The 25,291-nt window shown below is 40.8% G+C and overlaps 3 protein-coding genes and 1 pseudogene across 4 annotated transcripts; 2 read left to right on the forward strand and 2 right to left on the reverse strand.

Annotated features, from left to right (window-relative positions):
• LOC131360258 (uncharacterized) lies at window positions 1-4,382 on the reverse strand (annotated as a pseudogene).
• A 1,645-nt stretch (window positions 4,383-6,027) lies between these two features.
• On the forward strand, window positions 6,028-8,619 carry LOC131360094 (granzyme K-like). The gene is made up of 5 exons (XM_058400176.1): window positions 6,028-6,115; window positions 6,409-6,559; window positions 6,649-6,799; window positions 7,469-7,744; window positions 8,366-8,619. Exons 1-5 carry the CDS (start codon window positions 6,055-6,057, stop codon window positions 8,522-8,524), a joined length of 798 nt encoding a protein of 265 aa, XP_058256159.1. The 5' UTR covers window positions 6,028-6,054; the 3' UTR covers window positions 8,525-8,619.
• A 676-nt stretch (window positions 8,620-9,295) lies between these two features.
• On the reverse strand, window positions 9,296-11,439 carry micos13 (mitochondrial contact site and cristae organizing system subunit 13). Its single transcript, XM_058400177.1, has 4 exons — window positions 11,264-11,439; window positions 10,570-10,726; window positions 10,063-10,114; window positions 9,296-9,783 (listed from the first exon to the last, which is right to left on the reverse strand). Exons 1-4 carry the CDS (start codon window positions 11,290-11,292, stop codon window positions 9,686-9,688), a joined length of 336 nt encoding a protein of 111 aa, XP_058256160.1. The 5' UTR covers window positions 11,293-11,439; the 3' UTR covers window positions 9,296-9,685.
• A 1,435-nt stretch (window positions 11,440-12,874) lies between these two features.
• On the forward strand, window positions 12,875-19,577 carry LOC131360241 (hydroxysteroid 11-beta-dehydrogenase 1-like protein). Of its 2 annotated transcripts, XM_058400480.1 has the most exons (7): window positions 12,875-13,022; window positions 13,901-14,031; window positions 14,996-15,199; window positions 15,826-15,919; window positions 15,999-16,164; window positions 16,395-16,646; window positions 18,498-19,577. In XM_058400480.1, exons 1-7 carry the CDS (start codon window positions 12,947-12,949, stop codon window positions 18,679-18,681), a joined length of 1,107 nt encoding a protein of 368 aa, XP_058256463.1. In that variant the 5' UTR covers window positions 12,875-12,946; the 3' UTR covers window positions 18,682-19,577. The 2 variants fall into 2 exon arrangements, with proteins under 2 accessions (XP_058256463.1, XP_058256464.1); XM_058400481.1 differs by lacking the exon at window positions 16,395-16,646 and having other exon boundaries at window positions 12,876-13,022.
• Window positions 19,578-25,291: the final 5,714 nt, after the last annotated feature.

The following is a 25,291-nucleotide window of genomic DNA, read 5'->3' on the forward strand; positions in this document are numbered from 1 at the left end:
GAGCAGCTGCATCACTGCCTGGTTTGGGAACTGCACCATCTCGGATCGCAAGACCCTTCAGCGGATAGTGAGGACAGCTGAAAAGATCATCAGAGTCTCTCTCCCCTCTATCACGGACATTTACACCGCACGCTGCATCCGCAAAGTCAACAGCATTGTGGCTGACCCCACACACTCCTCACACACACTCTTCACCCTCCTGCCATCTGGAAAGAGGTACCGGAGCATTCGGGCCCTCACAACCAGACTGTGTAACAGTTTCTTTCCTCAAGCCATCAGGCTCCTGAACACCCTGGAATGAACTGTTCTACACTCTCTCACACACACACTCTCACTCAGGACTGAACTGTATATCAACTCTCTGTATCTCTCACACACAGATACACACATACTCTCTCTTGACTGTGTGAACACGCACACACAATTTATATTGTTCATACCTATTGCACTACCTCAACCTGTCATCCGCTGCTATAGTTATATTTATGTTTATTCTATTTGCACTACCTCAACCGCTGCTGTGTATTTTTGCACAATTTTTTTTGCACAATACTTTTTTTTTTTTTATATCATTTCACTTTATCTTATCTTATTTCACTTACATTCCAGTACACGTTCTTTTCTTTCTTTTCAGTGCTAAGTGTCCTGTGTTCTTTTGTGTTGTCTTTCTTGTATTTATTGTCTTTTGCACTGTCTTGTCTATGCTGTTTGCACCTAGCTGCACACTGTGCACTTTACGTGGCTAATGACAATCTTCTGTCCTAGCTCTGTGGTGTTGTTTTTATGTTGAACTCTTTGTTGTTGTATGTTTCTGTAGCACCAGGTCCTGGAGAAACGTTGTTTCATTTCACTATGTACTGCGTCAGCTATATGTGGTTGAAATGACAATAAAGCTTCTTGAATCTTGAATCTTGAAATCTTGAACATAGTGACGCAATGCACGGACAGGGCACAGACAATGAAGCCACTCCTCCTCTGATGAGGAAAAAGGCAGCAGATGAAAAGACAGTAAAACCACCTGTCTAGAGGCGAGAGCTGACTCGCTCACCTTAGGCACAAAAGCTGGATTAGTCTTGAGAGTTACTCACGAGAAATCCATAGCAAACCACATACAGGAGTCATGAACCGACAACACATGCAGTTCACTAACCCGTTTCGCGGTTGAAAGAGCCAATAATAAAGCGAACTTTAGTGAAAGGAGCTTTAAATTAACATTATCTGTCGGCTCAAAAGGGGGCTTAGAGAGTGCATTAAGGACTACGGACAGATCCCACGGCAGAATCAGCGGCTTTGAAACCCTGCTCAGATGCCGCGCACCTCTCATAAACCTTCATACAAGCGGGTGTTTACCCATAGAAATTCTGTAAATCCCCACATGGCATGCAGAAATTGCAGCAAGATAAACCTTAATGGTCGAAAAGGCTCTGCCCTTATCTAACAGTTCTTGCAGAAACCATAGCACCTCTGCCACTGAACAATTTGCTTTTGCGCGCACCATAGGTCAAACACAGTCCACTTCCTGTCATATGCGGAGCACGTCGAGGCCGCTCTTGCGTTTTGAATCGTCTCAATCACCCTCGGAGGCAAACCCGTAAGACTTAAATTCAACCTCTCATGGGCCAGGCCCAAAGAGCCACTTTGTCCGGGGCCGGGTGAAAAATCTCCCCGCGTGCCTGTGAAAGGAGGTCTTTGCGCACCGGGAGAGGCCAGGGTCGACTGCACAGGAGTTGGATTATCTCTGTCAGCCACAATTTCCCTGGCCAGTTCGGAGCAATCAGTATTACTGAGTGACTGCCTTCTCTTACTCTTTTGGTACGATCAGACTCAGTGGAGGAAACACGTAAAGCAGCACGTTTGGCCACGGGTGCGCCAGAGCATCCACACCCATAGGTGCACTGTCTCTCGCCAGAGAGAAGAATAGAGGGCGGTGAGTATTTCCTTGCGAGGCGAAGAAATCTACGGCAGCTCAGCCGAACCTCTTCCACAACTGGTCCACTACCTGAGGGTGGAGCCTCCATTCTCCATACAGAGGAGTCCCTCTGGACAGGAGATCCGACCCCGTGTTCATTATCCCCGGGACATGAGCCGCCCGTAATGAATAAAAATGCTTCATGCCCCACACCATCAGTCATTGTGCCAGACTGTGGAGCTGAGGAGAGTGCGTGCCTCCCTGGTGATTTATATATGCCACTGCCGTTGTGTTGTCTGATCTTACCAGAACGTGGTGATTCCGTAGGAACTGCACAAAATGTTTCAATGCTAGAAACACTGTTAACAGTTCCAGGAAGTTTATGTGAGCATTCTGTAGCGAGACGGGCCATTTCCCTTTCGCTATTCTGCCCTCGCACACAGCACCCCAACCAGTAAGCGACGCAACCGTCGTTATTACTTTCCTCAGAGAAATTGCCCCCAGCGATGTCCCTGACTCGAGAAAAGCACGACCTCTCCAGTGATGGAGAGCGCACATGCAGAGTGATGACACTATCACTTTGCGGTTGAGGTGGTGCTTCGGATATAAGCGCTGTGCCGCTACCCGGTACTGAAACTCTCTCATTCGCAGCAGTCCCAGTGGGATGACAGACACTGCCGAGGCCATCAGCCCTAGAAGACGTAAACACAGTCTGAACTGGACCTTTTTTCCTTTCTGAAAAAGGGAAAGACATCCACGAATTGACCTGATCCACTCTTCTGATAGAAAAGCTTGATACAGGTCTGAGTTCAGTCTGAGACCCAGGTAAATTATTTCCTGAGTGGGCACTAAGCAGCTTTTTGTCTTGTTTATTTTGAAGCCTAAGCCCTTGAAATGAGACACGAGCTGATTCGTATCTATCTCCGCATGCCGCCATGACAGAGCACAGATGAGGAGATCATCCAAATAAGCTGCCACTCTCAGACCCGCCATTCTCAGCGGTGACAGAGCCGCTTCGACACACTTGGTGAACACTCTTGGGGCTAATGACAGCCCGAACGGAACTGTCAAAAATTCGTAGGCTGTGCCCTGGTAGGCAAACCTGAGGAATTTTCTGTGTGCCAGGTAGATACTTATGTGAAAGTAAGCGTCCTTCAAATCCACTGAAGTAAACCAGTCTCCGGGACGAATAACATTGTATAATGTTTTCACTATGAGCATTGTGAACTTGTACTTCCTGAGGTGTTTGTTGAGGTTCCACAAATCCAGAATGGGACGGAGACCCCCCCTCTCTTGGGAATGACAAAGTCCTGGGAGTAAAAACCGTGTTGGCTGTCCTCCCACGGCACAACCCAAATTGCTCTTTTGCTCATTAAAGAGGTTATTTCTTCCTCTAAAATCTGAGCTGACTCCCCTTCTGCTGCTGACATTAACACACTGTTGAAGAGTGGAGGTTTTACAGCAAACTGCAGATGATAACCCCGTTTTATCGTGGATAAAACCCAAGGGTGTACTGCGCATGTGCGCCAACTCTCCACGTGAGCAGCGAGCGGACTGCTGCAGCTCTTGCCCACTGATAGCGCAACGGCACCATCCAGCAGCAGAGCTGGGGTTTGCAGCTCTGATTTGGGTGTTTTTGTGTGTATTTTTGTTTTTATTTTCACACACTTCTGTGCCCTTGGCCCACTGCCTGGATGCACAGGGAACATCTTTATTTCTTTCACATGAAAACATTTTTGTAAACCCTCGTCCTCTCTCTTGCATAACCCCACAGGTGGAGAGGGGAGGAACAACTTGTGGGGCACTGGATGAACTGGTGCCAACTCTCCCACAAGACAACTTTCCCCTGTTAAACATCTGTCCTGAGTCACACCCCGACGCTTCTTTGCTAGTGGGGGGAGCAAGACTCCTGTGATGTGTAGAGGGGTGCTACAGAGACTCTGTGAGTGCTGTAGCCCCTCTCCGGATCCACCATTAGACCACAGGTTAGGTTGCTCGCCTCTTTTTTCCCCCTTGAGGGTTAACTGGGCGGTGCTTAGCCGCTGCAGCCGCAAACGAGGCCTTACCTCTCGGCTGGGGCTGTTTTGGGTGAACCTCCATCTGCATTGACTGCTGAGGTGGAGGGGGCGCCTAGGGTTTCTGTACCCTGGATTTCCCCCCTTTGAAGTAGAGGAAAACCCTGGACGCATGGGCTGGGAAGGTCAAGCAGCAGGCTTCCTGGGGAGGCAAGTTTCAAAAGCTTCCCCATCCTTCTTGCGCAGGTCGCACTGCTGACGCATATTCGTCACTGCAGCCCCAAAAAGGGCTTTCGGCTCCACAGGGGCATCAAGGAAGTCTGCCTTCTCCCTTTCTGACAAACCTGTCAATCCCAACCACAGGGCTCTTTCCCCCACCACGGCTAAGCCCATGCTGCAGCCGCAGCTTTGGACTGCTCCCCTAGAGGAGCGCAGATTGAGATCTGCAATGACGCAGATTTCTTCCCATAATGCTGTGTCAGGCGACCCAGCATCAATCTGCCACCCCATCTCCTCCATAAGCTCAGCCTGATATGCTGTAAGTAAAGAGGGCTCTGGCAGCCAGGGCAGAGGAGCGGTAAATTTTTTGAAAAAGAGAAGCAGACAGTCTCTCTGTCCGTCCCAGTAGTGAAGGAGAGGAGGAGGATAGGGTTGCCCACCGATTAGGATGGAGGTGACTTGCCACCGATAATTCGACTGGGGGGAGGTTGGACATCCCCAACTCCTGCATATTGTAGACATCCAGCCTAGAGAAACCTTTAACAGGCACCCTGTGTGAAAAGGGTTTGTCCCAGAAGCGCTGCATCTCTGCCACGCATGCTGGGACGGCTGGAATCAGCTGCTTGACTGGGAAAGTTCATGATGGCAACCTCTTCCCATCATATAAATCCCTCTCTGCCCCTTGGCCTTCTTGCTGAGAGGGCCAGTCGACAGAGAGTTTAGCAGCTGCTCTCCGACACATTTCAATGAGGTCCAGCTCCCCTGGCATGGGGGAGGGGGACGCATCCATGGCACTGCCAGGCCTAGAGGAAAGATTAGGAGGGAGGATAGCATCCTCCTCATCTTCCTCCAAATCTTCCTCTAAAAGGTGAGCAATCGCCTCATCATCTTCCTCCTCCTGGCGATGTATCTAAAAATGACGGCTCGTCTTTGAACAGTTTAGCGGCCACCCCTTACGAGGATCTGCTGAGGATAGCTTCACTATAGGATCTTCACGGGGAAGAGAACGAGAATGAGGTAGGGACCACTGGCAGCGATATATATGAGGGAGATGGGACTCCTGCATCACTTTCGTGATTGGTCTGTCAATTGGTGCTTCCAGGATCGGTCACGCCCGAGGCGATTCCCATAGTGAGGTACCGAATGAATGTTTGAAAGAGAACACAAAACATAAACAAAGACACATAGCACAGGTATAAACAAACCCTGTCAGACTGCCCTCTGGTGTTCAGGCAGGAAACTGTCCAGCAGTCCATGACAAATCAGTCTCTAAGGTTTTCCATAATGAGATAACAGTGTCTGTGGTTTTGTTTCTAGCTTAATGCAGCACGTCCTGTTCAACACCATTGCAGTACATGGTGGTTTTAAACCTAAAAATTGAATCATGCCCCCCCAGCACTCTTAAAAACAAAGGTAGAACCAAAAAGGGGTTTTTGCAGCGATGCCAATGAAGAACATTTTTTGGTTCACTAAAGAACATTTCAGTAAATGTTCGTAAAAAAACCCTCTTTTTGTAGTGCCATGAAGGATATTTTTAAAGTCTATAGAACCTTTTTTACAATGGAAATGTTATTACATCCTAGAAATGGAATTTAAACTGATCACAGACAAGTGGAGTGATAGTGTATCCAGGTATGCCATGCTGGCGAAAGATATCCTAACCAAAAAAAAAAAACAATCCTGTAACCAAACTACATTTTCTTGCATATCATCCCATTCTGCTTACTACATCCACACATGAAAGATACAGATCAGATCTCGTGTCTGAGATGATGAACAAGTCAACAAGATGATGAAATCAATCTCTAAGGTTTTCCTTAATGAGATAACAGTGTCTGTGGTTTTGTTTCTAGCTTAATGCAAGTCATGAAATGCAGCTATAAAAGAGGTGTGAGTCTTTGACTCAGGGGCATGATGAAGACGTTGCATATCCTGCTGCTTGCTGCAGCTTTCACCATCCTCACTTTTCATGGTAAGTGCTCACTTCTGAATAATAATGAAGAATACTGCAGATTCTTGTACATAATAGTGTCACTAGACATTTGTTTCAAAATCTTGATGTTGATTACTTGTATCTTAAAATTAATTCTTAAAATTCAGATATCGTGAAATTCAGATATTGGTGTTGTGATTTAATAACAATTTAATCTACTCCTCTTCACTTTTTAGAGTCATTGAAACTCACAACTGAATCAAGTTAAACTGAATCTTACCAAAAAAACTTCTTTTTTTTAATTTTTTTTTTTTTTATAAAATTTCTTCCAGGCACACATGGAGAGGACATCATCAATGGCCAAAAAGCCAAGGAGAACTCGTTCCAGTTCATGGCATCTGTGCAGTATAAACACGTGCACACATGTGGAGGATTCCTTATAAACCCCAGCTATGTGCTCACTGCTGCCCACTGTTACTTTAGGTAGGCTACTCATGGTTTGCATTTCTTTATAAGCAGAAATGTGTGGGTTTATATGTTTCAATGTAATATTTGTCCTGTCTTATATACAGTACAAACAGTCAATACCTTAGTGTGGTGCTTGGGAGTCACAACATTGATTCGGAAATGAATAATCTGAGAAGATACTTAGTGCAAATTGTGTACATCCATCCATCATACGACGGATATCCTGTTGCCGGGTCTGACATCATGCTCCTGAAGGTACGGATAAATCCTTCTGTATTCAGTGTTTTTATAATATAGAATCCTGACTGACATCCTGTAGTAAATATGGTAATGGATTTTCAGTATAACAAACTATTGCTAGAATTGGAATTTTAACTAATGATCACAGACAAGTGGAGTGATAGTGTAAGTATGGCCAGGTATCCCATGCTGGCAAGAAATTTTCCAACCATCCTGTAACCCAACTAAATTTACTTTCATATTATCCCATTCTGCTTACTACATTCTGTCACTCAGCTCAGTCAAAGGAGTAGCTAGCTTTGTCCAGCATTACGTGTCATAGGTATTTGAAAGACGTATTCAACATGACTATGAATACATTTATAGGACACATGAAAGATACAGATCAGATCTCGTGTCTGAGATGATGAACAAGTCAACAAGATGATGAAATCAGTCTCTAAGGTTTTCCTTAATGAGATAACAGTGTCTGTGGTTTTGTTTTTTGCTTAATGTAGCACATCCTGTTCAACACTATTGCAGTACATGGTGCTCTTTAAACAAACTTAGTTCTATAGATGTCTCACAAGATAAATTTGCAAAAATATTCAACTCAGCATACACCACTGCTAATTAATGTCCTATAACAGCAAGCTCTATGTTTTATTGCTTATATAACACATAGTTTCTCTCGCAAAAAAACAGCTTTTAGAAGAAGTCAAGCTGAATGATAAACACGTGAAGAGCATCAAAATCTCAAAAAACCCTCAACTGGATACCAATACAAAGTGCCAGGTTGCAGGATGGGGAGAAACTAAAAAACAACAACGCTTTGAGTCCCCAATCTATGACCTCATGGAGGCTGATGTGTCCATCATTAATATCACAGTTTGTAAGGAGGAATGGGCTAAAGTGCGCACACGTCTCCCAGATAACATTCTGTGTGCAGGAGGCTACAAATCCAAAAGTGGAGCATGCCAGGTATGAAGATAGAGATAAATTCCCTGCTCATGTTTGCAGTTACCCCATCAGACAATCATGTATCAACAACACAATGCATAATATCATGCAGTTACATGTCAAGTGCTTCAATTATTGTTCACATCAAGCATCAGAATGGAGAAAAGTGCCATCTCTATTATTATAATCATGGCATGGTTGATGGTGCCAACCAATTATCCTGTTTGACCAGTTTAAGTATTTCAGAAACTGTTGATCTCCTGGGTATTTCACTCACAACAGTCTCTAGAGTTTACACAGAAACTGTGCAGTTTTGATGAGCCAGTGTCCATTCATGCAACACTCTAGAGACTGTTGTGTGTGGAAATGCCAGAGCAGCAATTTCTGAAATACTCAAACCAACCAATCTATTACAGAGTTCCCATTCATCACTTCATTTTTACTTCATCCTGTTTAATATGAATGTTAACCAGAGCTCTTGCCCTGTATGTGCATGATTTGCTGTATGTGCATGATTTGCTGACTTAAATAACTGCATGAATGTGCAAGTGTTCCTTTTAAAGTGGGCAGACATTACGTGTATATGTTTGCTTTATATATTTCTTGAATAATGAACTGGCAAAATGTGTCCTGTTTTGACAGGGTGATTCTGGCGGACCTCTGGTGTGTAATGGTGTGGCAGTGGGCATTGTGTCTTTCAATTATGATAATTATTGCGAGTATCCAGATGTGCCTAATGTCTACACTGAGATTTCACCTTATGTTGACTGGATTAAGAAAGTGATCGAAGCAGATCGTTAAGGTGTATTTCTTTTTCATGGGTTGCTTAACTTGGTGTCATTTAATCATTACCTTAAATTGTAATCCATAAATTAGAATAAAGAGGCAGAACAAGAGACAGGTTTCTGGAGTCTTTCTTAAATCCTAGTGTTAGTATATATTATAAAAAAAATAAATAAATAAAACCCACAACAATCCTGTAACCCAACTACATTTTCTTGCATATCATCCCATTCTGCTTACTACATCCTGTCACTCAGCTCCAGTCAAAGGAGTAGCTAGCTTTGTCCAGCATTACATGTCATAGATATTTGAAAGATGTATTCATCATGACCATGAATACAGTTACAGGACACATGAAAGATACAGATCAGATCTTGCGTCTGAGATGATGAACAAGTCAACAAGATGATGAAATCAATCTCTAAGGTTTTCCTTAATGAGATAACAGTGTCTGTGGTTTTGTTTCTAGCTTAATGCAGCACGTCCTGTTCAACACCACCGCAGTACATGGTGCTCTTTAAACTTAAAAACTGAATCGAAATTGAATTGAATGTCCCTCAGCACTATTAAAAACAAAGGTAGAACCAAAAAGGGGTTTTCACAGCGAGGCCAACATAATACACAGATATTTGAAAGATGTATTCAGCTCCAGCCAAAGGATAAATAATCTAAGACAAGATATAAGTGATAACATAATCTAAGATATATGTATGTATATGTATATATTATCACTTATATCTTATCTTAGATTATAGTATTAACATGCACACACAAAAAAACAACAACAAATAAGTTCAGGGTTTATTTTACAGTCAACTAATTTAACATTTAACATTTACAGTTACATTAGCTGGTCTAATGGTCTAGTTACCAGCTGGTCTGATGAAGTAAAGGGAAAAGATAAATATAATTACAATATAGCCTTATGCCTTGTTCATAAAACTATACTTGTTTAACATAAATACCTTCAAAACAGGTATTTTATATTTAAAAAACAAAACAAAACAAAACAAACCTGCATTGTAATTTAACCAGATCTTCAGTCTTTCCCTTGAATTTAACTTTTAAAGTAGATGACTAAAGTATGGTACATGGTGGGATTTTTTATGTGCAACATACAGTGTTCAGCTTACACACAGGAATCATAACTGCAGTCAACTATAAGCATGAAGCAAGTGTTCATTTAACAAGGTCCTTAACATACTGCATGCCTTGACTGGTGTATTCGCACAGCACACTCGGGGCAACTGATAAAGCATGGATGGACTTCTGGACTCCTGTATGAAAAATGTAGAAAGCCAGATTTCAGCAAACTTGTATTCCAGGGTTAATAGCAGAGCCCAAAAGTGTGCATCCATACAACAAACAGTTATCAAGAGACACTGATTTCTGTTTTCGTGGGTTTTTTTCTTATTCTTTTCTTGTATTTCCTAAGCTAATTAATTAGAATAAAACATTCAACAGTTATGAACTGTTTGTCAGACTTTTGGGATGTAAAGTAGAACATTTCCACATAACCCACATCTCACAGAGCTGAAGAGCAGATAAGGGTTTACCTAAGTTCCATGTGTCACCTGGGGAAAACTCGATTTTGGGTGCAGCTGGAAGCTGAAATAAAAAAATTGGCAGAAAACCTGACCGTTACCAACACATCCATTACATTTTTAATATAAACTGATTAACAAAGCAAACTGGATAGTTTTAAGTTGTTAAGTAGCCTTTATGTGTCACATATACATTACTGCACAGTGAAATTCTTTCTTCACATATCCCATCCTTGAGGGTTGGGGTCAGAGCACAGGGTCAGGGGTTGGTTAGGGGCCTTGCTTAAGGGACCAATGGTGGCAGCTTGGCGGTGCTGGGGCCTGAACCCCGATCTTCTGGTCAAAACCTAGTATCTTAACCACTTGAACTACCACTGCCCATTACACATTACATTTGACTTTGATTTTTTGATCTATAAAGTCATAAAGATCCTGAAAGGCAAGAATATAACAAAATCCTTTGCTGTTTTCTAGTAAGGCGCAATCAAATGCTCATTTAAATGTCCGAGTGTACTTTACCTCCAAACCAAAGTATTTCGACCACTCTTCCACAGCAGGAGGGATGGCTGCTTTAGCTTTGCTCAGTGCCTCGGCACCCTTAGCACTGTCACTGAGGAGTCCTGAATCGTAGGCCACGTACACTGCCCCTCCAGCAATGCCCACTTTTGTGGCCAACCTTAAAAAACAAAAATGGATGTTACTTACTTGTGAAGCTCAATGCAACATGACAGTCATTAAGGGAACCTTGTTTAGGCAGCCTTGCCAACTTAGTGACTTCTCCTATAAGTAGATGACTTCTGCTGCACTTACTTGTACTATGCACTAAAAGAATGCACTCTTTTTCTAAAGAAAGTACACACTTTTGTGTGTAGCAACATAATATGAAAGTAGTGGGATGTATTTAAAAACAAAAAAAACTCATGTAAAGGAAGAGAACATTTGCCTTGTTATACACACTGTCATTATAAACAAACTCCCAGACATCGTCCTTGAACTTCCCCTAACGAAGCTTATTCGAATACAGCCATCATTTACAGCAAGGTTACATTAATCAACATAAAAATGTAACTTTATTCCAGTACATAACGGAAGACCGACTGTCAGTCAGTGTCTGTATGAAATACTCCTGTAGATTATGTCGCCAACTTCTTACTGATTAGCAACACGGCTAAGTGTTTAGCTCCCTCCGCTTGTCATTTACAAAAAAGCTTACTTGACTACTGGCAAAATCCTAGCTGCCATGACGTCACACGGTCCGAACCTGGATCCAGCTATGTGTATAAATATCTGTATAAATAAATCTATATGACGGAATCCGGCACTACAAAATACATTCGGTGACAACAGCTAGTTAACAAGCCCATGCAGAAGGGCAGCGCTAGAGAAACCGGAAACGGATGTTTAAATAAAGTTTTTTTTTTGTAAAACTTTGCACGGCGGAGATAAAAGTAACGACTTTAATAATAATAATAATAATAATAATAATAATAATAATAATAATAATAATAATAATAATGTTTTTTATGAAAATTTTATTTTGTCGTAAATTTTCTTCGTTGTATATTTTAATAATAATAATTTAAAACAACAACAACAACAACAACAACAACAATAATAATAATAATAATAATAATAATAATAGTAGTAGTAGTAGTAGTAGTAAATGAACATGGTTACTACATACTTGATTTAGTATAAATATTGGATAGTGCAAATAGTGGGATTTGTTTATTTAGTGTACCGTGTTCAAATTTAGATAGATAGATATATAGATAAATATATCAAATAACAAAATATAGAATATTACAAAATATAGCAGAATATAACAATATAAGAAAATATATCAGAAAAATACTAAATACCGAGATTTAGGAATAAATATGGAGAATGAGATGAAAAACAAGTAATGTGCAAGACAAGTGTTTAAGGTTACAGACCTATTTGATGTGCAAAAACTGTTATGTGCAAAAACTGCGTGTTTATGAGACCTGTGCAAATCTCAGTTTATTGAGAGTTCTGTATAAACCGGAGTGTATTGTGTGTAGTGTGTGTTTTATTGTACAGTCCAGTACATGTTATACATTGAGACTTTATACATTGTATGCTTTTTCTGCATTAAAGAAAAAAGGGTTCATTATAATTTATGAATTGTTATTTTATTTATTGCTTTTTTATTTATTCAGATATGTACATTCGTTCCATGTGACTGCAGAGTGTTGCAACTGACATGATTTGATCATATATTTTCAAAGCTCTGGAATAAAACACCACACACTCACTGCACAATACACTATACTGACAATTGTCAATTGATTCTACATTATTTAATCTTGCTAAATTCATCTTAGCAACAAATGCACATTTTAATCAGAAATGATATTTATATATAGTTCAGGAAAACTATACATTACATTTAATTCTTCCCGATCATATTTACTTTTTCTTTTTTTTTCAGTGTGCAGTAGGGCGGAACAATTTTTTCCTGAGTATAGTTTCCGGACTGAGGAAGCGCAAGGTATTCCAATAGAAAGGTTGCAACACTGATATATTAATAATAATAATAATAATAATAATAATAATAATAATAACAATAAAATACATAATAGTACTAGAAGTTATAGTTATATTACTACTGTATAAAGTATATTTTGCCAACAATAACTATTATTAATTATTATAATTATAATGCAAATCACGTTGCAAAAAAAATGAAGACAATAAAAAAAACAATTGGACATATCAGACTGGGCTAGTCCCAGCTTCCATGGGGTGGTGTTTAAGCACAATGCAGTCAGTTTACACTTTGACCTGCGTGCAGATTGTGCAATCAGAGAGGTTATTAAGCTCTGTTAAAAAAAAAAAAGATCACACGAAGCATCTATTACAGCTCTTCACAATGAAGTTCCCTGTTAAACTCTTTTTATTCGGGAGTTTCATTGCGCTCCAGTGGAGTGGCCCTACTTTCAGAGAAGGTGAGTTTGTGCTCTATTGTGTGTTTAAACCATATTCCTTGCATTTTAGTTCCTGCAAAACAAGCCAGACAACTTGATTGTTCCATGCAATATAAACTGGCAAGAAAAATAATACAGGGTGTTTAAGAACCTTACTGCATTTCTGTATAAATCACACATGCCGGTTGTGACTCAGTGCCATCTGTGACTCAGATGTTGTGACAGCGATATTTAACCCTAGTTAACCCGCACACATTAGTAGCTTTATTACTTTATTTTATCAGTATGACTTAAAGTTGAATAAATAAATCTTTGTGGTTCCTGAAACAGGAGGACTGTGGGAGAAAAAAACCCCACCCTATTAAAAACCATATATATATATATATATATATATATATATATATATATATATATGGTTTTTAATAGGGTATATATATATATATATATAAAATATATATATATATATATATATTCAATGATTGGGTTTTTAATAGGGTGGGGTTTTTTTCTCCCACAGTCCTCCTGTTTCAGGAACCACAAAGATTTATTTATTTACACTTAACACTTAACATTAAAAAAAAAAATATATATATATGTATATATATATATATATATATATATATATTTTTTTTTTTTTTTTTTTTTTTTTTTTTTTAAATGTTAAGTGTTTTTAAATGTTAAAAAAAAATTCCAAGTCAATGGTATGACCCTAAAGGCACTAACATGCAGAAGAGGGTAAAATGTGTTTTGCTCAGCTTTCTGTCAAGATTTTCTTGATTTTCTTTCAGACATGACACAGGTCTATGGTTGGAAAGGAAAGTCACTTTTACAAACCTGAATGTCTACATTTTTGTTCCCTGCTTCCAAACCTCCCTCTTTCCACCTCTCCCTTTCCTCAGAGTCTCTGAAAGGCATGAGGGTGCTTGTGACTGGTGCGAGCACTGGCATCGGGGAGCAGGTGGCGTACCATTATGCCCGCATGAGTGCTCAGATTGTCATCACAGCAAGAAGAGAACATGTATTAAAAGAGGTCAGTGGGGGTGGGATATTACTGAAATATTAAAACATTTCTCATTTGACCTTCACTGACCTAATAGTTCCTCAAGGGTCCTTGGTTGCTGTTGTAGAAAGGACATTATTTAGTTACATTTATATTATTTACTTTTGAGCCTGGAACTCTCATTTTATACCATTTTATATTATTTACTGTTCAGTGTCACCCAAATGAGGATAGGTTCCCTTCTTAGCCTGGTTCCCCTCAAGGTTTCTTCCTCATATCATCTCAGGGAGTTTTTCCTTGCCACTGTTGCCACAGTCTTGCTCATTAGGGATAAAATAGGGATGAAATAGTAACTTTTATTTAAACTTAAAAATATATATATCTGTCTCTGTTTCTCTACTTCTGTAAAGCTGCTTTCAGACAATGTCACTATACAATTGAATTGAATTGAACTGAATTTGAGATGATTTTAAGATCTTTCAGAATCTGACAGAAAAGTGCACTCAAAATTATTGGCATCCTTCATAAGAATAAGCTTAACAATTGCACAAACAAAATATACATCATTGACAATTTTCACTTAAACAACAGGGGAATAAAATTTTCTCTGTTCAAACACAATGTTTCTCTCAATAGAAATTTTAAACTGAATACTTTCTCAGAAATGTTTGAGCCCAAATTATTGTGATTTTAATGACTGAGAAATGATTTAAATAATTGCAAACATATTCAATTGCTCAGAGTTCACTGCTGACTTTCACAAAACAGGTAATGGATAGGAGAAAAAATACCCCAAAATAAAAGTCTATAATATAAACTAGCATATTATATAGTTATATCATTAATATAAACTAGCACAGTATATAATAATATCATTAAACAAAATTATGGCCACAAAAAAGTGGCAGTTTGTATAGCTAGAAATGAACATTTTTTTAATGCTATCAGTAATTCTGGAAGACACAGTATATGCATGTTGCTGATCTGATTGCAGGTTGTAAAGAAGTGTCTGGATCTGGGAGCTCAGAAAGCTCTGTATATTGCAGCGGACATGGCTGAAATGGCTGATGCAGAGCGGGTGGTGGAGTTTGCTAAAGAGCAGCTTCACGAGCTGGACTACGTAGTACTTAATCACATCGGGCCGAGTCCATATGGGATGTGGGATGCTGATGTGGATCACGTTAAATGGCTCATGCAGGTGAGGCAAAGTGGTGGAGAGCTGCAACATAAAAAAGCCAAGTGCACTCTACACAACTCTTCTGATCTCTGACTGTTTTACAGTACACAGCTTGGATCGCTTGTGGTCAGTTATTTCATCGATGTCAGGGTGTGCACATTACACAATCTCTCACAGATCAGGTCTTTGACCTGGGAATATCTCTACTGATCCCCCAACAACAGTAAATGTAAATATAAAAGGTTAAAATGAAAACACTGTTCTTTTATTAAATTAAAAATTGCAGTCATTGACAGATTTTTGTGGTCTAAAAGAAGTAAAACACTCTTGGACATGCAGTTATTTTAAAAATAATTTTAAACCAAAACTTCCTGTTCTTAAACATCTTTATCAGAATATTAACTTACTGTTTTGATAGGTGTTTAATAGCAGGGAGGGAAAGCTCTAAAATGATAATCCCTGTGCTTTCCTCTAGTTTACCCTCCTATGCAGGGTGTCCCTTGCCTTGTGACTAAAGTCCCATGGGATATGGGCTCCAGGGAATCTGTGTAGGATAAGCGGTACATGAATGGATGATATGGTTTGTAACCATTGCTTTGTGCTGACAGATTTATTGCATTTTTTCCCTTTACTTGTATCATGTGAAGGTGAATTTCCACAGTTATGTGAAAATGGCTGTGAAAGCTTTACCAGTTCTGGAGAAGACTAATGGATCACTGATTGTTGTCTCTTCCTTGTATGGTAAGTAAAGAACTTTTTAAGTCCAACTCAGAGGTCTGTTCTGATAAAGCAGTCATTTGAATGTTGTTAAACCTTGCAGGTAAAATGTGTTTACCTTTTGGTCTACCGTATGCCGCTACCAAATTTGCCCTGAATGGCTTCTTTGGGAGTCTCCAGCATGAGCTGGCTATGAAGCACAGCAACGTATCTGTCACTATCTGCACCCTGGGCCTCATTGACACGGAGTCAGCTATGGAAAAAATCAAGTGAGCTCTTTTTGTTTTAGAAAAATGATCAATTTGGTGGACTGAATAGGAGTATGTGTAATGATACCACCACCATGCACCACCAGCAAGCAAGGGTTATCCCTATACTAAAGAAACCTACTTTGGATCCCTCTGACATTAATAATTAGAGACCAATATCACTCCTCTCCTTTCTTTCAAAAATTCTCGAACGAATTGTTTATAATCAGCTGTCTGACTATCTCTTGCAGAATAATCTCCATGATCCCAACCAGTCTGGATTCAAAGCAACACATTCTACAGAGACTGCCCTTTTGGCAGTCACTGAGAAACTACATACTGCTAGATCAGCCAAGCTGTCATCGGTCCTCATCCTCCTTGACCTTACTGCAACATTTGACACGGTTAACCACAAGACTCTCTTGTCCACCCTCAGGAGTCTTGGAATTTGTGGAACAGCATGGGAATGGTTTGCTTCCTACCTGGATGGTCGCTCATATCAGGTAACATGGAAGGGATTGACATCTGCCCCATGCAGACTCTCTACTGGTGTCCCACACGGTTCAGTACTTGGTCCTCTCCTTTTCTCCCTCTACACTCACACTCTTGGCAAAGTTATATCCTCACATGGCTTTTCATACCACTGCTATGCTGATGACTCCTTCCCTCCCTCAGATACCACAGCTTCTACCCGAATCTCAGTGTGTCTGGCAGACATTTCATCCTGGATGACAGCTCATCAGCTGAAACTTAATCCCAGCAAAACTGAACTGCTGGTCATCCCAGGTGATTCATCCCCAGAAAAGGATCTTGCATTATCTCTGGACAACTCAATGATCTCCCCTTCAGCCACTGCTTGCAACCTTGGGGTAACCATGGACAGTCAACTGTCCTTTTCCTCCCATGTTGCCAATGTGACACACTCATGTCGGTTTCTTCTGTACAACATCAGAAGGATCCGACCGATTTCTATCCACACAGGCTACTCAAGTGCTTGTTCAGTCTCTGGTCATTTCGAGACTGGACTACTGCAACTCTTTACTGGCAGGTCTTCCTCTGAATGCAACTCGTCCACTGCAAATGATCCAAAATGCAGCTGCACGGCTTGTATTCAACCTGCCTAAGTTCTCCCACACCACCCCACTGCTGCGTTCCCTCAAATGGCTTCCGGTAGCTGCACGCATCAGATTCAAAACACTGATGCTTGCCTACAAAGCCAAGAATGGACCAGCACCATCTTACCTCAAAGATCTTATTACTCCTTGCACTACTCCTCGCTCCCTCCGATCCACTAGCACTGCCCGACTGGTCCCACCATCTCTCAGGGTAAAAGGTAGGTATTCATCTAGCCTCTTCTCTGTTCTGGCACCAAGGTGGTGGAATGAACTTCCCCTAGATGTCTGTACAGCAGAGTCTCTGACTGTCTTCAAACAACGTCTTAAGACCTACCTTTTCCTGAGGCACTTAAACTAGCTCTTACCTTTCTGTTTATGTATTGTTATATGGTTTATTTAAAAAAAAAAAAAAATTCCAATTTTAGGCAAATGGTATCCTAAGTCTGTAACCTATTGAACCTGTGTTATTGTTTTCAATGATAGTGACTTAAAGCACTTTTGTATGTCGCTCTGGATAAGAGTGTCTGCCAAATGCCAGAAATGTAAATGTAAATGTAATGCTTCCCTATGGGGATGGTTTTCTTAGGGTAATGAGCAGTGTTGGGTTTCTACCAAAAAAGTAGTGTTTTATGCAAGTCCAAAGCCTTAAGTCTGGATCTGAAAATCTTTTTCCACATGTTTGCTGAGAAAAATATGCTTTGTTTTTTTTGTTTCACAAACTTCATGCAGGATTTCTAATGACTAACCAATCTTCCATAAAGCTTAATTTTATGAAGTGTTTGCACTATAGTTAATAGTCCTGTTAACAGCTCTTCCCTTCTGAGTTGTGGAGATCTTCAGCTCCTTTAGAATTGTTCTTGGCCTCTTGGTTGCTTCTGACTAATGGCCTTCCTACTATGTCGCTGGCTTTTGGTGGACAGCCTCTTCTAGGCAGATTCATGGTTGTGCCATATACTTTCAATGTTTTAATAATGGAATTAATGAAGCTCTGCAGGAGGTTCAAAGCTTGGGATTTATGTTATGTAAATTATGTAACTTCTGATGGCAACTGCTTGTGCCAAACTAATTTAGGTTTCATAGCAACAGAAGTAAATACTTTTTATTACATTTATATATATTTTTTCTTTTTAAATATGTTTGCAGGGTATATTGATTTTGTCATCCCACTTCAAAATGTGGAAGTTCCCTGGGAGTGAATACTTATGCAAGACACTGTATATCTTTTGTATCTTGATACAGAGGCTACACTGACATTCCTGCTTACCCTGCACATGAGGCTGCGTATCAGATCATCAAGGCTGGAGCACTTCGTGAGAGCGAGGCCTTCTACCCCTGGTACACCTTCTATGCCTCACTCTTCAGAGATTGGTTCCCTTACCACAGAGATCAGGTCATTAGGAAGGTTTTCAGATACCAGCCATAATTCGGTGCTGGTCACTGGCACTTACAGACAACATGGAGTGTTCATTTGGTGCTCTGGATAAACATGATAGAACACTGATAAAGCACAGTGTGAGGAATGTTTAATGCTAAATTAAGTTGCCTGTAAATTATTATAAATTTCTACATGTAAATGGTATAGAATATAGATGGTATAAATATATGTGTGCTGTGTTATAAAATATTTTCATCAGATATTGTATTGTTGCCATATCTCCCCCAGCCACTGGTGAAGGCTCTGATTAGTCAGGAGCTGATTAACTGTCTGTAACAACGATTTTGTTGTTCTTATTAAGTTCACAAAAGTGAAGCTGATGAGGGAATGATGGGAATGAGGGAATTGTTTACATCTGCTGTAAGTGAGAATCTTGTATCATGGACATTCCAAAGCATTAAGCATGCAATAACTCTAAACAGACATAACTGTTAGAGTTGGAAAAATGATGTTTACTGAGAGAAATAAAACACATCAAAATGTGTTTTATACCATGTGGTAACTCACTCTACTGTTGATTATTTTCTGATCTTGTTTTCGTCCTTATTTACAATGTTCGGGAAATCTTAAATGGACTTAAAGTATTTGAGCTCTTGGAATCCACCAATTTTATGAGATGAACTGAATGTCTTTTCACAATGTAATAAGGCATGTAACAGTTTCAAATTAAAATCTATAACTGCCCGTATTTGATTGAGTATCTGTTTTCATTTCCCCATCACATAACAGTACACATGAGTAGTAGAAAGAGTTTTTCAGGATATACCCAGAATATTATGCCACTATATGAGGTAACAGGGAGGCTTGGTGGCACAGTGGTTAATGTTGCCTCCACACAGCTACAGGTCCCCCCAGATAAAATCCTAAGGTTGCATTACTATTTATGTGGAGTTGTGCAATATAGCTCTCCTAACTGTAAAAAACATGCCATTGGTGGATTGTCTACACTAAATTACCCCTAGGTATGAATATGAGTGTAGACTGGTGTTGTGATGGACTGGTGTTCCATTCAGAGTGAATTACTGTCACATGGCCAGTGTTCTCATGACAGGCTATAGATTCACAGTGAGATAACAAATTGTGGCGTGCTATTTTGTGATATGGGACAGCTGTGTTTGCCCAATGTTTAGTACTTTTAGTACACTGACAATAAGGATAACCTATCATCTTCTGAGGTGGCGGCACGGATCTCCTCATCGAGGTTCCAAAGAATGGGGCAGACGAAGAGGTCTGGAGGCAGAATGGGCTCAGGTTCTTCTGATTTCAGATCAGGGGAATGGGCACGCAACAGGGAATTGGCTTTGGAGTTTTTATGGCCAGGGCAATACGTGACCTTGAACTGAAACCGAGTGAAGAACAGGGCCCAGCAAGCTTGGCGAGGGTTTAGCCGCCTGGCTTCCCGGAGGTATTGAAGATTTTTATGGTCTGTGATCACTTCAAAAGGATGCTCCGCACCCTCCAGCCAGTGCCGCCACTCTTCTAATGCCAACTTGATGGCTAATGACTCGCGATTACCTATATCGTAGTTCTGCTCCGCCGGGGATAGCTTCTTCGAGAAAAAGGTGCATGGATGGAGAACAGAAGGCTCACTTCCCTGTTGAGATAATACTGCGCCGACACCGACAGAGGAGGCGTCTAGCTCCACCACAAATGGCTGGCTTGGATCGGGGTGTAGCAGGGTCGGTGTGGAGCAGAAGGCGGCTTTGAGTTTCTGGAACGCTTTGCATGCTTTGGGCGTCCAGTGGAGCTTTTTTGGCTTGTCACATAGAAGGGAAGTAAGAGGGGCAGTATGTTGACTATATCCCGCTATAAAACGGTGATAAAAGTTCTCAAACCCCAGGAAGTGCTGTAATTCCTTAACCGTTTGTGGCTGCGGCCAGTCCCTCACCACTTTTACCTTAGCTTGATCCATATAATTAATAATAATAATAATAATAATAATAATTATTATTATTATTATTAACTTTTTCCCCCAATCGTCCAACATGAGCTGTCCCTCTGATGTACTCATTCCTAATCCTGTCCAACCTTGTCACTCCCAAAGAGAACCTCAACATCTTCAGCTCTGCTACCTCCAGCTCTGACTCCTGTCTCTGTCTCAGTGACACTGTCTCTAAACCATACAGCATGGCTGGTCTCACCACTGTCTTGTACACCTTCCCCTTGATTCTCGCTGCAATTTTTCTATCATACAGAACTCCCGACACCTTTCTCCATCCATTCCAACCTGCCTGCACTCACTTCTTTACCTCTTTCCCACACTCATCATTCCCTGATGCAGTCCCACCACCACTTTGAACTCCTCTGTCTGACCTACAGCACACCTCACCACTGTCCTGCTCCACTCTTACATGTCCTGCACCACTCTGACATACTTCTCTGCTACTCCTGACTTCCTCATACAGTACCACAGCTCTTCTCTTGCCACCCTGTCATACGCTTTCTCCAAGTCTACAAACACACAGTGCAACTCTCTCTGACCATCCCTATACTTCTCCATCAACATTCTCAGAGCAAAAATTGCATCTGTTGTGCTCTTTCTGGGCATGAAGCCATACTTCTGCTCACAAATTTCCACTACCTTCCTTAACCTAGCTTCCACTACTCTTTCCCATAGCTTCATTGTATGGCTCATCAACTTTATCCCCCTATAGTTGCTGCAACTCTGCACGTCATCCTTATTCTTAAAGATCGGCACTAATACACTTCTTCTCCATTCCTCAGGCATTTTCTCACTCTCTAAAACCCTGTTAAACTAGTTAAACTAGTTAAAAATTCCACTGCCACCTCTCCTAGACACTTCCAGACCTCCACTGGGATGTCATCAGGACCAACTGCCTTTCCAGTTTTCATCCTCTTCAAAGCCTTCCTGGCTTCATCCTTTCTAATCTTATCTACTTTCTGTTCCACAGAGTTCACCCCTTCTACTCTTTTTTCCCTCTCATATTCCTCATTCATCAGCTCTTCAAAGTACTCCTTCCATCTCCTCCATACACTCTCCTCACTTGTGAGTACCTTTCCATCTCTATCCTTAATAACTCTAACTTGCCGCACATCCTTCCCATCTTGATCCCTCTGCCTAACTAACCTGTACAAGTCCTTCTCTCCTTCTCTAGTGTCTAACCTAGTGTACAACTCATCATACGCCTTCTGCTTGGCCTTAGACACCTCCCTCTTCACTCTGTGCTGTAACTCCTTGTATTCCTGTTTATTCTCTTCAGTCCTGTCCATTCTCTTCAGTCCTGTCCTGAATACTATCCTGAACTTCCTCATTCCACCACCAAGTCTCCTTATCTTCTTTCCTCCTTCCAGATGACACACCCAGCACCTTTCTTCCTGTCTCCCTGATCACTTCTGCTGTAGTTTCCCAGTCATCTGGCAGCACTACCTGACCACCCAGAGCCTGCCTCAACTTCTGTCTAAATTCCTCACAACATTCCTCCTTTTTCAGGTTCCACCACTTGGTTTTCTTCTCCATCTCTATCTTTGACCTCTCCTTACAGACCATCAAATTCATCCTACACACCACCATCCTATGCTGTCTAGCTACACTCTCTCCCACTACCACTTTACAGTCACTAATCTCTTTCAAATTGCCTCTTCTACATAGGATGTAGTCTACCTGTGTGCTCCTACCTCCACTCTTGTAAGTCACTCTATGCTCCTCCCTCTTCTGAAAATAAGTGTTAACCACAGCCATGTCCATCCTCTTAGCAAAGTCCACTACCATCTGTCCTTCAAGGTTCCTTTCCTTAACTCCAAACTTGCCCATCACCTCCTCATCACCTGTGTTCCCCTCACCAACATGTCCATTAAAATCTGCTCCTATCACCACTCTCTCAGCTGTTGGAATACTGTCTATCACCTCATCTAATTCACTCCAGAATCTCTCTTTCTCCTCTAACTCACAACCTACCTGTGGGGCATAACCACTAACAACATTCAACATCACCCCTTCAACCTCTAACTTCAGACTCATCACTCTGTCTGACACTCTCCTCACCTCCAGAACATTCCTCACAAACTCCTCCTTCAGAACCACACCTACCCCATTTCTCTTAATATCCACACCATAATAAAACAGCTTGAATCCTGCTCCTATACTACGAGCCTTGCTACCCTTCCACCTGGTCTCCTGTACACACAGTATATCCACCATCCTTCTCTCCATCATATCAGCCAGCTCTCTACCTTTCCCTGTCATAGTACCAACATTCAGAGTTCCTATTCTCAGTCCTACACAACTTTCCTCTTCTCTCTCTGTCTACACACTCTCCTTCCTCCTCTACTTCTTCGACCAACAGTAGCCCAATTTCCACCAGCGCCCTGTAGGTCAACAGTGCCGATGGCGGTCATTGTTAACCCGGGCCTCGACCAATCTGGTATGAAATTTAGAGTACTGATGATTCGCATGGTTAAATTTGGCAATGTTTTACACTGGATGCCCTTCCTGACGCAACCCTCTCTATTTATCTGGGCTTGGGACCGGCACAGAAGTCACTGGACTGTGACCCCATGGCTAGATTAGGGGACCCTCAAAGTTGATGCTTCAAAAACCATACAAAAAAAGTGAAAGTGACTGTAATCCGTACAATGCCAGTGGATGAATTAATGTCTTTTGAAGTGAAACAATTAGTGTGTTTATGTGAGAAAATACAATTTCAAACTATAAACCATCACTTCCGGCCAACTGTTATACATGCATTCATAGGTTCACGCTTGGCATAAATATCAGCACAAGTGTGATGTGAATTTGCTGTGAAACATGTGTAAGAAGTGACAGTTCAGTGCTTCAGCATCACTTCTCATATGAGCTTCTTGTATGTGCTGTAGCGATTCATGATGCTTAGAACCCATCTTTGACAGTTGGACAGTTTAACATATGAGTAATTTTCTTACATATGCCTATTGTTTTGTTTCAGAAGGATTTAATTCTTCAACTGGAATAATGGTTATTCTTACAAACTAGCCAATAATTGAGCCTAACGAAGGGTTTCAAACACGGCAAATTAGTAGTTAGCTAGCTAGCATTAGCATTTGCCGTCCACTAATGCCTATTTATTTAGCATAGGTATGCTAGATATGCTATTATTAATTATTGGTTAAGTTGACTTTATTTGTCACATATACATTACTGCATAGTGAAATTCTTTCTTCTTCAGCATATCCCATCCTTGAGGGGTTGGGGTGAGAGTGCAGGGTCAGCTATGATACAGTACCCCTGGAGCAGGTGGGGTTAAGGGCCCTGCTCAATGACCCAATGGTGGCAGCTTGGGGCGGTGTTGGGGCTTGCACCCCTATCTTCAGGTCAACGACCCAGAGCCTTTAGACATAGACATATGAACGCATCAATAATAAAAGTTATTGTGAGCACATTTAGAGTTTAAGTCAGTCTTACATGTGTTTATTGTGTGCCTTAATACTCTGTGGTTAAAAATTTCCTGCAGTGACGATCGGGCTGCAGTTTTTGCTGAAGTCGACATATCAAAAGATCTTCTTACCACACATTTGGCAGAAGAGTGCTGAACAGATATGAAAAAACAGCATACTATGCCACAATATTTTTCCAATCAGGTATACCAATTTGTTTATGGAAAGAATTGCCTACTGCTCTCTCTCCCTCCCTCCCTCCCTCCCTCCCTCCCTCCCTCCCTCTCTCTCTCTCTCTCTCTCTCTCTCGTGTGTGTGTGTGTGTGTGTGTATGTGTTCCTGGGTTTGTGTAGACCCACCAATGAGACTGTTACAAATTTTAAACCCCAAGTTTCTCTTCAAAATATGTCCAGGGTGTTCCGAGGGTGTTAGACTGTAGCATTTGTTTTATTTATTTAATATAAAGCAAGTTTGTTGTAATTCAAAAGATTCTGTCTCATTTTGTGTTATTTAAATGCATTATATGTTTTCCCAATATAATACAATCTAAAACATGCAAAGTAATGTTGCAAGTAAACAGACATTTGCTAAGATTTTCTTTAAGGATACTCATGTGGACCTGGATGAAATGGAAGGATTATCTAGAGACATTATCATGAAAGGCGGCTCCTTGGTCACTCCTTTAGAGACTGGGCTAGTGTTAAGGCATAGGGGTGCTGACGGTGTTGGCAGGTGTTGCGAAGGCTTGTTCTTTGCTACAATTAATTTGAGGTAACCTAAACATTTCAGATTCACATTTATTCATTCATTCATTCATTCATTCATTTATTTATTTATTTATTTAGCCTTTGCTCTATGAACTACAATTTTAGTATTATATTCGCAAGTATCAACATGATCATTAATTAAAAGATATATGATGGAGTGGAGACATTATCTGCTAATTTCTTATCTTGCTCAACTTTTCCGTTTGATAAGGTAACAGTGTCTGTGGTTTGGTTTCTAGCTTTAAGCAGCATGTTATGCAGCATGTTAATACATCCTGTGCCTTTAACATATTTTCAAATAGCAGGATATGTTTGAAGTCGCATTAATGCACTTCTGTACTGCAATTAGTTACAGCTTATTCACTCATTTGTTCATTCATTTCTTTTTATCCCATTTTCATTTGCATTTCTTACCCAATAGCTATAACCTAACACACAACAGCTACAAGCCCTCAAGGGTA

Source organism: Hemibagrus wyckioides, linkage group LG10 (genome assembly GCF_019097595.1).
Source record: "Hemibagrus wyckioides isolate EC202008001 linkage group LG10, SWU_Hwy_1.0, whole genome shotgun sequence".
NCBI lineage: Eukaryota > Metazoa > Chordata > Actinopteri > Siluriformes > Bagridae > Hemibagrus > Hemibagrus wyckioides.